Genomic DNA, 14257 nt, shown 5'->3' with positions numbered 1-14257 from the left:
GTGCTGTATGTTGATCATGGCTACCGAACTGCATCACAATTACACATGGACATGTAGTGGTGGTATCTGCCACTTCTGAAAGCAAGATGGGTCGTAGGTGGCGCTCTGCTGTCCTCACGCTGTCAAATATTCAGGTGTGGCACGGGCTGTCTGCTCCGGGAATCATCTCCCACGTCTTTGTGCCGCTGACTTTTGGAGCCTTGTCGGAGCGACAAGGTCTCAATCTGCAGATGTACTACGACGGAGCAGATCCTTACGGTACGTACATAGCTTCCACATTTCCAAGGAACCAATACATCCGGTTTCATTTACAAGAAATCTGTTCTGCTTGAGTTACTTAAAATAAAACAAGATCAAAACGTTTATAAAGACTGATCAGTAACCACAGAGGAATAACTATCTATTTGTCTTTGCTAACTAGGAATATTCTGGGTCTTTTTTTCTTTTTCTTTTTTGAGTCCACACACATTGTCTTCTGACCGTACATGGATTGTTGTAAACACGAGAGGTGAACTTGCTCATGCTGGCCCACAAGACAAAATGTCTAGTTTACCTCTATGCTTTTGAAGTCAGAGGGACCAAGTAGTATGGCGCTATTCAAGTATGTCTGAATCATTCAATCAAATTGAAAAGAATTTTTCAGAGTAAGCAAAACTTTTTTTTTCTTTGGTGTATGTGTGTGTGTAAGAGAAAGCACAAACAGTCTCCCTAGCTAGTAAAAACCAAATAGGGACTCTACATAATCATGCTCTTCCAACACAAAATCCGTCTGTTTGGTGAACTCGTGTGCAAGAAATCCTTGAATGGTGATCATGCCTTCAAAGAGGCTCTCCTCTCACTAATCATATAGTAAAAATATTGCAAAGTTTGACAGTGATAAAAGATCTGATATTTTCCCCTTTCTCTATTTACCTGCTTTTTTTTTCTTCTTCCTCTCTCTTTTAGGTTCACATGGCAATTTTGGTGGGTATCAAAAATTTGGGAACATCTCTGGATCTGGTGATGATGTCTGCACCATTGCCCTACACAACAATTTTTTGCCACACATGTGGGCACAAGATTAGTTATCTATAATGGAAAATGAGACAGCAATTACACACGTTTGGATCATATCATCCATCTGCAATGTGGGCACGTACCTGGAGACTAACGCCAAAACCCATCTGCTACACAAATCATCCACTTGCAAGTGGCAGCATGGGCTGATATACTTATACTATCCAATACAAATGATACAGAGTGTCAACAGCTTGCTTTGTCTTGGTTTGTTTTCCGATAACCGCGGAATACACCACCAACGCACCTTGCAATACACTCCACGACAGCTAGCATCTTGGTTAAAGAACAGCCTATCAAAACTAACACAGGGAGTTTATTCAGCTCAGCTAACCATTGCAGGATCTGCTAATCAAATTACAGGTATTCACATTAATTAGATGGAATTCCTGCATCACTTTTGAAAAGACAATAAAAAAAAATTCTGAATAAACGTTCATAAAAAAAGGGCAGAAGAAGAGAAGGGCACAAAAATATGATGCAGAAACACTCTTAGTCTCTAAATTCACAAAAGCAATTGAATTCATGTTATTAAAAACGACGCCAATCCCTAGATGCCTTCTTCTGTACTATGCTGGCTAATAACTGGCAACCATAGCCTTTGTACAACCCCAACCATGCAACGTGGTGTAATCCAAAACACCACATGTGCCTTTCCCCTTCATTTGGCAGTTTAAAAATAGGACGCTTCACTGTTCCAAAGGAACACGGAAGCAGCCATAGTTATGTGGAACCAATCAGCTCGCTTGGAAAGAGGACGGACTCGTCGCAATCCACTGTGGCGCGCGGCCCCCAAGCTGGACTGCGACCACCCAGCGGCTGTGCTTAGACAGCTGCCCAAAGGCTGGTGGGAGGCACCTCTGGCATGCTGGGAGTCCTCCATCGTATGTGGAACATAAAAATTGACATGCAGCTGCGGCAGGGCAGTGAGAAGAGTCGGCTGTGAAGTCATGTGATACCTTGACCCCTCCTCCCGAGGTACGGAGAGAAGAAGATGGCATCAGCTGAGATCGCAGCGTGGAAGAAGTCACCACTCTCACAGAGAGCTCTTCCAGAATGGTTGAGTGATGTTGCTTTTTATCTCACACTGTTTTCTAGCTTGCAGAAGTCCTCGTTCACATCGTTTCAAGTCATCCTGACATCCGTCTTTTGATATCCATTGTTTCATCTGGTTATTCTTTCAATACTCCCACGCCCAAGTAGTGTACAGCACGTGGGACAAAAAGTGAGTCAGCGTGGCAAACTGCCACGCTGGATGGGGTGAGAACTAATGAGGTGCATAAAACAGCAAGTGTGTTACCAAAATACACCCATGACTTAAAACAACACAGATTGCACAAGATTGATACATTATGTTTTTTGGCCTCCTTCTTTTTAGTTGTGAAAGGATGGTTCACACTTCCAAGAAGAAGAAAGCTTTTAGATCAAATACCAGTGTCTTTGGGTGTACTGTGCAATCCTTTCTTCCATTGCTACACTAAAGGGGTGGTTGTGAGTGGCTGTGAAAATGAACAGTGTTAACATGCCTTTTTTTTGTATGATAAAATTTGTGATGGTTTTCTTGCATCTTTATTTTCTGCTGATATTTTCATTTCTTTTTTTTTTGGTGTTTGCTGACTTCAACGGATGCAGATGTGAACTTGTTCTCAAACTACTACTAGCCCAGTTTGACTTCGATTTCGTCGCAGCTGTCATGTTGCTGAATGGTTCCGGCCTCACTTCACAAGCACAGTTCGTTGGAGATCTTGGAGGCAATGTTTTTGAAGGCCATGGAGGTGCCCGATATCCGCTTGAACCGCACGCCGTTGAGCGAGAGGCGCGGGAGTTTGCACACCTCCATCTCCCACTGGATCAGGTTGTCCCCCCGGCCGTCGCCGTGCACGCAGAACAGTAGGTAGCGCTCTCGCTGCTCAAAGTCCACACTGTTCGACTCGAGCACGCGGCGGATCTCGCCGATGATGGAGTCCGGCTCCTTGGAGCTGGTGGTTTTCATGCTGAACGTGAAACGTAGCGAGCGGGGCTTGGAGAGCTCCAGGGGTGGTTCCCGCTCAACAAGTGACCTAGAGAGAGGGAGACAGAGAATCAAGATGGACGTTAGAGTGTGGTCAGCAAAGCATCAGATGGGTCACTTGGCTCAACAAGTGACCAGGGGTCCATTTCATGAAGTCATCCCATAAAAGTCTTTACAAAAATCTCAGAATGGCCTAAGTTGCTCATATGTAGCTATGTTAAATCCATTTCATGGAGTCTCTCGTGTGTCTTATGAGCAAAATGTCTGTCAAAAGACTTTCATGAGATGGACCCCTGAAGAAAGAGAGGGAGGGAGAGAATAGAGATGGATATGTAAAGATGAATAGAGAAGTATCCATGCAGTCATTTGACTCTGTGCCAGCATGAAAAAACATAAAACAAGAACACACCCTCAAGGCGCGGTCAGACTGGCAAAAGATCGAGAAGTTTAAGTTTAATGGGCATAATTGGCTCTGTTTGCACTTAATCGCAACTCTCTACAGACATACAACACACTAAAGCAGGGACTATAGGAGAGGGAAAATAATTCCAGAATTACTACCGCATTTTGTTGTCAATATTTTGTGAGTTACATGTGCCTCTAACCTTTACTAACAAAACAAATGCTTCTTTTGTGTCTTGTTGCTTTACGAAACACATAAAACCAAATCACGCGAAACCAATCAAACTGCAAGTGTGTTCTGTCCTAATATCTGGAAATTTTGCTGTACACAGTATTCAAAAACATCTGTTTCATGGTAGTGTGGGAGTTGACAAAATATGATGAGGAGTGAGGGGGAGAGACCTTCTACTGAACTTGGAAGCAAATTTGCTGAAGAGGGAGATGTTCTGGCGCCGGTCCATGGTGGACGTGTCCTGGGCGCTGCCCTGGGCCACCGTGGGCCCGTTGAACATGTTTGGCCTGCCGTGGAAGGTGCTCCGCTTGGCCGTCCCCCGGGCCAGCTGGCTTGGCTGGGTCTTCGTGCTGGGCGACCCACCGATCTGGTGTCGCTTGGAGGGTGCAGTACTGCAAAGCACGAGCGAGAAAGGTAACAAGAGACGAGTGAGAATGAATCTAAAAAAGGAGCTAATCAAATCAATTTATGTAATACTTCTTAACTAGATTCTTCACTAGCTTCTCTGTAACACCTACTCATTGATAATCTTCCCCCCCCCCCCTCCCCATCAATATTGTTCAGTTTTTTAAGATAGTTTGCTTGGCACAACTTTTATGCCCCGTGTTGCCTGATGACATTACTGGTAAACATTGCTGGTAAACATTCCGATTTCTGGGGGTAATCAAGAATACATTTTGTCTTTTGGGGGAGCTTGAAACATGTGTTTCTTATTGCCACAAAAACAGACAAAATAAAACCATGACTGGAAATTTCTGATACGTCACAAACAAACAAATAAAGGAAAAAAAAGTGTCTTATTTCTGGTTCCCCTTTCAATTCCAGATAAAGTAGAGCAAAGTAACACGCGATCACACTGTTCCAAACATGTCTGAACTTATGCACTATACTGCAGCAGTATCTTCGCTCAGATTCTTTCTTACTTCAGAAATTAGTGGTCTCACAAAGTGACTTTTCATATTGAGTCCATACACACTTAATTAAGGCACTGATGGCTTCATATCAGCAACAGTTGTGAAAAAGAAAAGAAAAAATCCTGGGAAAATAAAGTTTGTTGCTCATGTTGAAATAGAGACAAAGACCAAGAAGGATTAAAAGTGAAGTTGTAAAACATGACACAAACATGACACTTCCATCACAAAATACGTATAAGATCAGGCTGAATTGATTGCTGGGCTGGAGAATGAATGCTCAGGCATTTTACATGACACAAACACAATACAAACCTGGAATGCCTGAAAGTGCATTCACCCCAAAGAAGGCAAGGTGAATGCACTCTGATTCACTGAGGAGACACACGGTGTTTAAGAAGAATGAAGTGCGTATAAACTTGGAAGGAGAATCACACACGTTAATAGGGTGTCACAAGAACGACTGTAGTATGACCACAACACGTTAGAGTATCCTCGGGCTACAAATGTTCGGCTTTGGTTAAGACAGTGAACACAACACCTGGCTATATGAAAGGGATCAAGAGTCAGAAGCATGACCTGGGTTGATGGGGGTGGGGGTGGTGTCATATGCTGTCTTTTCCCCGATTGTTAAGCATCCACCATAATCTCGTTTCTATAACCGATAAGAAACATATATATGCAGACCTCGCAACCTTTCTAAATACAAAATGCGGATGATTTGGCACAAAAGTAGGAAAGAAAGAGCAGTTCTCATTGGAGCGTGTAGTAAAATTATCCAGAAAAACAGGAAACTCCCATTGAAACAAGGGTTGGGAATGGTCAAAATTCAGATTCTTTCCTCCAAATTCAGAATGGTTGGGAGGTCTTTATCTGGTAGACTTGTGCATGTTGCAACTAAAATGCTGCAAAAGGTGTGTGTTAGTGTGTGTGTGTGTGTGTGTGTGTGTGTGTGTGTGTGTGTGTGTTGTGTGCATGTGTGTGTGCATTTTTGTGCATGTTTGTGCTGTCCATGGGTGTGCTAACCGACTTCTGGCTGACATCAGTTTCATGATCTATTCCAGCAAATTTTTGATATTTGAGGTCCCGTACTGCATGGCGGGTAAATGTTTTTACAGGGCCTTCCTCGATTCTCTCCGAGAGACTAAAATTACCAAAATGGAAGATGTGGATACGGCCATTGCCTTTTGTGATTGTTTGATGATAGTGTCAAAATACTGGAAGGGGGTCTGGAATCGTTTTGTCTGGGATATCATTCCATGTTGTTGGGATGCCATGCATGCATGGTACACACTGTGGTCATGAGAAAAGTCCTATTTGGAATTGGAAACTCACTACAGTGAAATTAATATTACCCACTCAACCAGTCAATACAGGGTGCAAGGTAACATGGTTTCCTTTGGCACATAGTTTAAGATTGTTTAATGTTTGCTACTGTAGTAAAATATGGAATGGTGTGTATTTTACTTGAACTCGGAGCATTAATTATCAAACCACAATTCATATTGAGTTCATCTTTGAATCCAATTCTCTGGTGGTTGAAGCACAACTATTATTGTCAGGTTTTAGTAAAGGTTCCTCTCATGGAACAATGTTGGAATTAATAATACATACAAGACCAAAAAGAAAGAAGAAGAAAAAGCACACATCAATCTTACACAATACAACAACAACAACAACCACAACAGAACAAAATGGCAGCCGTCAGTCTGGTTTCTGAGACTACACATGAACTCCAGGCAAAGAACAAAATTAAAAAAGGGGAAAAAATCTTGGTCCACAGTTACACTATGAGCAATGAGCAAATGTGAACTGACACAAAATGTTTTCAGTGGTCTGCAACTGGAACCGTACAAATGTGAGAACAACTTTTTAGAACACGACACGGGCATAATTAGGGCACACAAGGACATGAGAGAGGGAGCATACCTCCGGTGCAGTTCACAAACACATTGATTGCAAGAATGAGTACGGGTTATTCCACAAGGTTTGACCAAATCACACCAGGCATTACAAGTGAGTGTGCTTTTCACACCTCCCTGCGACGCATTACATATTTAACGCCTTCAATCACTTATCAAAGTTATGCAGAGACCTAATCCCTCACAATACATGCATATTAGGCCATAATCATTGCTTCCCATTATTCGAGACACATGGCTTATCAATGTACAACTTGTGATGTTAAAGAAAATACACACACCCACATTTTTGTATTTGTATTACTGCGAAACTACTACAAATTACTACAATTCGCAGAGAAAAGTTTGCACGCACTTTGCAATAACGTCGGGAATGAAGTAAATATTTTTGTGTTTTTTTAAATTTGCCAATAGCATGTGACTCACAGAATGCGCATGAACAAATACCCGCAAAATATATGGCGTATGCAATGGTAAAGCACAAGCCAGAAATAATGGATATGATTCTCCCCTTGGGTGATGCATGAAGTAAACGTCATATGAGTACGCAGGGAGGTGGAAGCTCACCACTTCACTGTTTTCCACTGGACAAAGTCCGTGAGTTGACTAGTGGGTGAGAGCTAGAATAAAATACAGCCATGGGGGGAATGGGGGAACGGGAACACACCAACAATGCACACTCACAAACAGGTATCAACATGAACCTGAAGCGAAACATCATACGTGCGTGATAACCATATAGCTACAGCTGCAACCATGAAGCACATTGAATAGGATGAGGGCGGAAAGAGAGAATGCTACCATATTCCCTGCATTTCTAGATGATTGTTTTCTAGAACCTTTTTATTTATCTTTTTTTTTTAGGGGGAGGGGCTTTGGACTAAAGATGTACCTTTTCTACCCTTCAGCAGTCTCACTGAGCTCATTTGTGGTATCAAAGGCATAGCAATGCGTCATCTTTTTTCCTTTTCATTTTCTTCATTATCAAACAGAGTCTCATTTCAATTTGCATTGGTAGGAAAAACCATCATCCCCATTTGACGAAGAGAGCAGGTACTGTATTTTGAAGATTTGGAAGAGGACCAAAGGTTAGACAGACACCAGAGACAAGACAGAGGATCTATAGAATGCATCTCGTGAGAGAGAACCCTGGAGGGCAAACCAAAAGAGGGGCGCTCACCTGGGCCGATTACTAGGGTCATCTATGGGCGGTAGCATCGCCCCTTTGACCGGATGACTGGACGTGGACGCTGATTTCTGATGTCTCGACGACCTGGACGCGAAAACGTAAAATCATAAGCGTGACCAAACTCACCCCTTTCGACCACAAGAGGGGTGGTGCCTAGCTACCTCCTTCCTCCTGCATTTGGCTTCACCTCATTTTGCCCCCCTCAATCTTTCTCCATGGGAATGGGGAGGCGGGAGGGGGTATAGGGGGGTAAGTGGTGGCGGTGGTAGGGTATGAAGATGTGGCATGTGGGTTTGTGGGTTTGACATAACGGGAGATCAAACTGAACTGGTTCTATAGGAGATAATACCAACTGTAAGGGGACGGCTGACTAAATCTAGAAGCCTTAGGCGTGGCAATACAGGCCGTCCTTGATTGCGCTATATACACATCAAACCAACGGTCCTTGAATCACCAGTTCAGAAAAGCAAAAACACAAACAAAAACCTGGCTTCTTTCCTCATATAGGGCAGTCCTTTTAGGATGTGCTTCAAATTTGTGTGTCTCTTTTGCAACCCTGAAAATTAGATTCCTTTCATAAGCTGGTATATTTTACAGGTAGGTAATTCAGACCTTTCCTCAGCATAACAGAACTGGAAACTTCTTATAATGGAGGGGAAACAATACTACAGATTCCTATGAATTCATTTGACCCTGAAAAATTCAAACCATTATTTTCCGTACGAAAGGGGAGCATTCACTAAAGTGACTTTGGGTCAATAGTTTTTCATGTCTTTATCATTAGCTCTGATGTGTACTACTTGAAGATTTTATACACAATGTTGGGAGACATCCTTAAACCACGCAAATTCTGTGATGTTTGCAAAAAGGATATGACCTCTACGACCAATGACATAAAAAACTGGCTTCAGACTGATCTCTACTATGTCACCTGTACACAAGGACCACACGCCACACTTTGGGATGACAGTCTTCTGTATTCTTGCCCCTCGACAGCTTTTTTTTTTCTTCCCCCTACACATCTTCCACGGGGTGCAACACATTTCTACTCCACTGAAACATAATTGGCAGCACACAGAACTGGGTATATGGACAAAGGTGAACTGTTATACCACAAGGATATATATATATACATATATAGTGCAGTGGATTCACAACTCTGCTAGCGCCTGCACGGTAAGCTGGGGATGGCAAGCTTTCTACTTTGAGTGAACATGCCCGGTATATGCATATTAAAGCTGCCCATACAGCAAATTTGCTGTTGCTAATGTGAGATTTTAAAGTTTTGTTGCAGTGCTGTCAAAGAGGGTACATAAAACAGGATTTGTTTGCCTCAGCAGATCATAGTCCCACCTATGCAAAACTGTGTGTGTGTTTGAAAAAAATGCACACAAGACGAACTGTCTATTCGTTACTGGCTCAAAGACAAAGGGGTATTGCAGAAATTTCAGAGGAGATACACAATTACAGACTTCCTCTCTGGTTTCAAGGTGTGGAAAATATATACGTCTTGCTGACTACAACTGAAATGTGAAAATGAGGATGAAATAAACAATAAATCCCTGTGCTGGCAACAAAATTGGGTAAGCCTTGGTGATTTTCCCCAAGAATGCATCATAAACTATGACCTATACGACCCACTTGGAATTGCTATGCAGAGTTGTGAGCTCACCGAGTTGTATATTAGCAAGCAACACTGTGATTGTGTGTGTACTTTACAAGTCAATATCACACATACACACACAGAGTCACACACACACAAACACACACACACAGACACACACAGACACAGACACAGACACACACACACACACACAAACATACATGTACAATACTGACCAGCATATTACCAAATTACACAACCAGAAATTTCCTTTCCTGATATTAAAACATGTGCTTACACATAGACACAGACTTAACAGACCTCTCCTATGTGGATATATCCATTTGTACCTGGATTCCTGTGTGCATAGAACATAGGTTGTTGCCGCCCAAACCCTCAGCCAAATTTTGATACATGATCCAAATCCTAAATGCATGTTGAAAACCTGGCAGCACGGGGATTGCATGGGTGGCCCGATTAATTTGCTGCCAACCAGGGCACACTCGAAAACCACAAAGAGCACCGGTCAGTGAATATGTGCATTGAAGCACATTGTTAATCTCCAGCGGTCAACTCCAGTTGAGATTCTTCGTCTGCGTGTGTACTTAGATAGACATCAGTAATAAAGCTGTATACAATTTGTTACGGGGAATCTCAAATATATTCTGAGCCAGGCCAGCTTTGAAAGGGATGTCCACATTTCGCTGGTACGTATTCCTCGTTTGGTCCATTTGAGAGGATAAGCACAAATGAAATCAGAACACACAACCACAAACTGACATACACACAAACATTCACTTCCACTCACACAGGTTATATCCCTCCATATATCTCCTGGCTGACAAGCAAGCACATACAAATACATAAGTACCACCAGAAAAATAAAAATAACAAATAAATAAATTGACCTTGGTGTCAGTAGCCATAAAGTGGACGTGAAGACGTCAAAAGCACACCGGGTGCATAAACATAGGTAGATATATACAATTATATATATACAAACAATCATAGATATATATTATATGTCAATCTGGTGAGCAACAAACAGGTATAGCTTGTGAGAACGATCATCAGTGTGTGTTTCATTGAAGAAGTCGGCTTGTCGATGTCGAACCAACGCTGATAACAGATCTGCCCTGATAGAACTCCTTAATCCTACATTCACCATGGCCTTGCCACAAAAAAAAAGTTCCACAACCCACTGTAGGACGTGAAAATGTGAACAATTTCCCCGGACTTCCATCTAAAAATGCTTGCGGTGAGCCAGGCTTGCTTCACTGGTGGAGTCCTCTCTGCATCATGACAGATCAATCCTACCGAAAGCATCTGAACAAAGAGTGACCTTGGACATTAGAAATAGTAAATACCAGATTTATGTGGATATGAAAAGTTAAAGAAAGGATTACTGGTTTCTACTAAAGTAAGAAAAGGAAAGAGTCTATGGCGCCGACTGATACATACCTGTCACTGCTACCATTCGGTCTACTCGAGCCCGGAAAGTCTCGTTCTCCTACGACGTACGTGTTTCTCCTATTCATCCCAGGGGGATTGTGCTGTTGAAATATCGAAGGAAAAAATAATGGTAACATCTAATTCTTTTGCAAGTCTAGACCAACAAACAAAGGATTCCACCTGAAAGTCTGATTGCAAGATGTAAAAAGTAGCAAAACTGACTTGAAATTTAAACATGGACCTTCCCTGTGGTGGGTGATTAAGCATGCAAACTTCTCTTACTTTGGATCTAACTACTTCTCTATACATCTTCATCTGAATTGTATGGGCATTTCATCATGTTAAAAATATCAAAGGATACAAGTTATCAACCATGATTATGTCATCTGTGTATACGAAAGTTAAGACACCCAAAGAAAGTAAGTGAAGCTAGTGTATCACTCATGGAACTGGAGGGTAGACAGCAACTGAACATCAATAAAAAAACCCCACAAAACCAAAGAAAAACAAATTAGAGCACTCTGCCATTAATTTGCTCTAAAATCATATCATCATACTCTGTCACTGAATACATTCTCTGAAAAGACACTTTATGTACACCAGCTTCATCACCTGGGGTGTATTCCCGACCTTAGTCCTGGTGGCTTTACATGCAACACTGCAAACATTTGGTGCATTGAAAGTCGGGGAGGTTCCAAATATAGCTTTCAGCGGAGCACTTATGAACTCCTCACTAGGCAGTATTATACCCCTTTCAGCAACTCGTGCATTTTTGGCGAACTCCTGGCCCGTGCTAAAACAGCCCCCACCAAGCAGTAAAAATTGTGTACAGTTTTTACAGCAGAGCCGCGCTTCTTTTATGACCCATTCACAAACTCCGCCACATAAGGGATAACGGCCTTGATAACTGAACGCGGGCTCTGGTGGAGGCACGGCCAGGGAATTGTGACCTTTGACCATGCAAGGAATTTTGGTTGGAGCCTGGTGCCGCTATCTTTCATCATAGACCCTTCCGTTGTCGCCAGGTCAGCGCCTAGTGCCGGCCTATGCAGCAGCACCGAAATAGCGCGAGCCTGACACGGGCCATTTTGGTCCGCGCCATTCATAAACTCAAAATTTTACCTCTGACCTCAGGCCTGGCCCTCACCAGAGAGTTACTGAAAGGGGTATATCACTTCAAACGTTAGACTTTTTGATATGTTTATTCAAGAGTGGAGAGCAGCCACATGGTCAAATAGAATTTGTACGAATCATAGAATGTTTAAGGATAATTTGATGTTTGAGAAGTATTTACAGGTCCTGTGTAAGAAAGACTATATTACTTTAAAGGACAAGTTCACCTTCATAGACATGAGGGTTGAGTGAATGCAGCAATATTAGTAGAACACATCAATGAGAGTTTTAGGAAAATCGGACAATCCGTTCAAAAGTTATGAATTTTTGAAGTTTCTGCTCAGTCACGGCTGGATGAGAAGACTACTATAGCTTGTGATGTCATATGAGTACAACTATATAAAGAAAGTATAAAGAAAATTCAAGATATTCTCACTTTTCTCACATAATAAAAGAACACTCGACTTCTCTCTTTCAGAAGGCAGGGGGAATAATATTACCCCTAACATAAGTCAGTAACAAGTCGAGGAAATTTGCACTTTATTTAAAAAGTCACGCTTTGTGAAATTCTCTTTTTATTTTCCTTATATCGTTGTACGCATGTGACATCATACACTGTAGTAGTCCTCCAGCAGTGATTGCACAGTTACTTTAAAAATTCATAACTTTTGAACGGATTGTCGGATTTCCCCCAAACTTTCACTGATGTGTTCTACTAACATTGTTGCCTTCACTCAATCCACATGTATATGAAGGTGAACTTGTCCTTTAAGTAAATTCAGATGTCGATATAATGGATTACCTGTTAATAAGGGCAGGTTCGATGCAAGCCTGACAGATGAATTGCATTGTACTATATGTTCATCTGCAGATATATGGGATGAATTTCATTATATTTTTGTTTGTCCCTTTTTCCACAAAGAGAGACTATTGTATTTACCTAGTAGCTTGACTGCCAGTAGACCAAGTGGCCAAACGTATGGCCAAACTATTCAATTCAGCTAATGCTTGCCATTTGAAAAAACTAGCCAAATTTTTCAAAATAATTATGTTTCTGTTTTCTTCAAAACCAAAGAAGAAAGACAGTAGTTTTGTAGAAAGTAAAGTAGATGTGAATGTGTGTACACGTAGTGGTAGAGTAGTTAAAGTCCTTTATGCATTGATTTGTAAACATGTTTATCTATATTTGTTATTTTCACATGCACATGTACATTATCACTTACATTTTTGTATTCATATATTGTAAATATGTTTGTACTCTCATACCCCGAGAGGGGGTCAATAAAGCCAATAAAATCGTACAAATCTTACAAATCATTCTCAACTCAGGCTTTCTTCAATTTCTTCTGTCATTTAGTTTTTTTGTTTTTTTTCAGGGATCCTCCTACAGAATCAGGGAGACTTTGCATCCTGTGTTAACAAACCTTGGTTGGCAGTTTACTTCCGCTCTTTGGCGTTGTCTTTTTCCTATCTGGGATGTCCGACTGGTTGGGGTTGTTGGCCGAGGTAATGGACATCCCGGCGCTGCTGTCCTTAGATGACCCGATGGGCCCGACGCTGGACCGCCCTCTGTATGGAATGCCCAAGTTCTCCTTTAGACTACTGTCTACACGCTTGTACGTGTGGGTCCCTGTATGGGTCAAAATAAGGGTCGGGGGGCAGGAGTCACAAGAACGCCACACACAGTTAGTCCAGCATGGTTTATACTCGGCCTGACGCTCCACTGACACATGGAGTACTGGCATGACTTGACATATTTTACATCATGTGTCAGCACATGCAGGTTGGCTTTGGGTTAACAAACAGCTCATTGGCATCACCACTCCCTCCTGCATTAATTCTTGGGCCAAACATGCACATCACACTGCAATGGCAAAGCTCAATACCACATTCCCAGCCATTTCTTTTAATACTCTTCCAACAAATAACACTGCAAAAAATCAATACCTGTGAATTCCAGGAAATCTACCACAACCAGTGCAAAACTTGGTCACTGTATCAGTCATTTTTATATAATGCCTTGTCTCATTCTTGTTGATATCCCCACAAGTGACACTTGTTATACACAACATTTGCTTAAAGAGGATACACAAAAATCCATGGCAACCAATTTCAATTCTGCCAATTTGATGCTGTGTGTGACCAAACTTGGTTTCTTTAGATTTTCAGTGAGACATATAGAGGCTGCCAGACCGAAATGGACTGCATTGTATAGCCACAAGTTTGCATTCAGTGAGAAGTGCATGTTTAGCATGTCAAGTCAATTTTTGATGATGGTTAGTGTGAAGACTCGCTATAAGAGACACACGTCTACCATGTAATCATTCTCATACTGTCACACAACAGAACTAGATACGACTATGGGT

At 41.9% G+C, this 14257-nt stretch overlaps 1 protein-coding gene across 1 annotated transcript; it reads right to left on the bottom strand.

Moving 5' to 3' along the window:
• Window positions 1–2343: 2343 nt before the first annotated feature.
• LOC139708304 (MAP/microtubule affinity-regulating kinase 3-like) lies at window positions 2344–13636 on the bottom strand. The gene is made up of 5 exons (XM_071620271.1): window positions 13316–13636; window positions 10788–10879; window positions 7715–7807; window positions 3872–4093; window positions 2344–3116 (listed from the first exon to the last, which is right to left on the bottom strand). The coding sequence occupies exons 1-5, from the start codon at window positions 13634–13636 to the stop codon at window positions 2777–2779; spliced, it is 1068 nt and encodes a 355-aa protein (XP_071476372.1). The 3' UTR covers window positions 2344–2776.
• Window positions 13637–14257: the final 621 nt, after the last annotated feature.

This window comes from Diadema antillarum, unplaced genomic scaffold (genome assembly GCF_040938485.1).
Source record: "Diadema antillarum isolate AM-2024a unplaced genomic scaffold, OU_Dant_1.0 scf00000036, whole genome shotgun sequence".
Taxonomy (NCBI): domain Eukaryota; kingdom Metazoa; phylum Echinodermata; class Echinoidea; order Diadematoida; family Diadematidae; genus Diadema; species Diadema antillarum.
Note: the sequence above shows the minus strand (reverse complement) of the source record. Positions and strands in the feature narration are given on the sequence as shown.

What these genes read in the sequence shown, in the direction of transcription:
- LOC139708304 (XM_071620271.1), bottom strand. Translation starts at nt 13,636, where the DNA reads ATGCCAGTACTCCATGTGTCAGTGGAGCGTCAGGCCGAGTATAAACCA. An exon ending in CCGAATGGTAGCAGTGACAG is followed by an intron (nt 7,808 to 10,787) that starts GTATGTATCAGT and finishes TTTCGCGTCCAG; the next exon opens with GTCGTCGAGACATCAGAAAT. An exon ending in GACCCTAGTAATCGGCCCAG is followed by an intron (nt 4,094 to 7,714) that starts GTGAGCGCCCCT and finishes CGTGCTTTGCAG; the next exon opens with TACTGCACCCTCCAAGCGAC.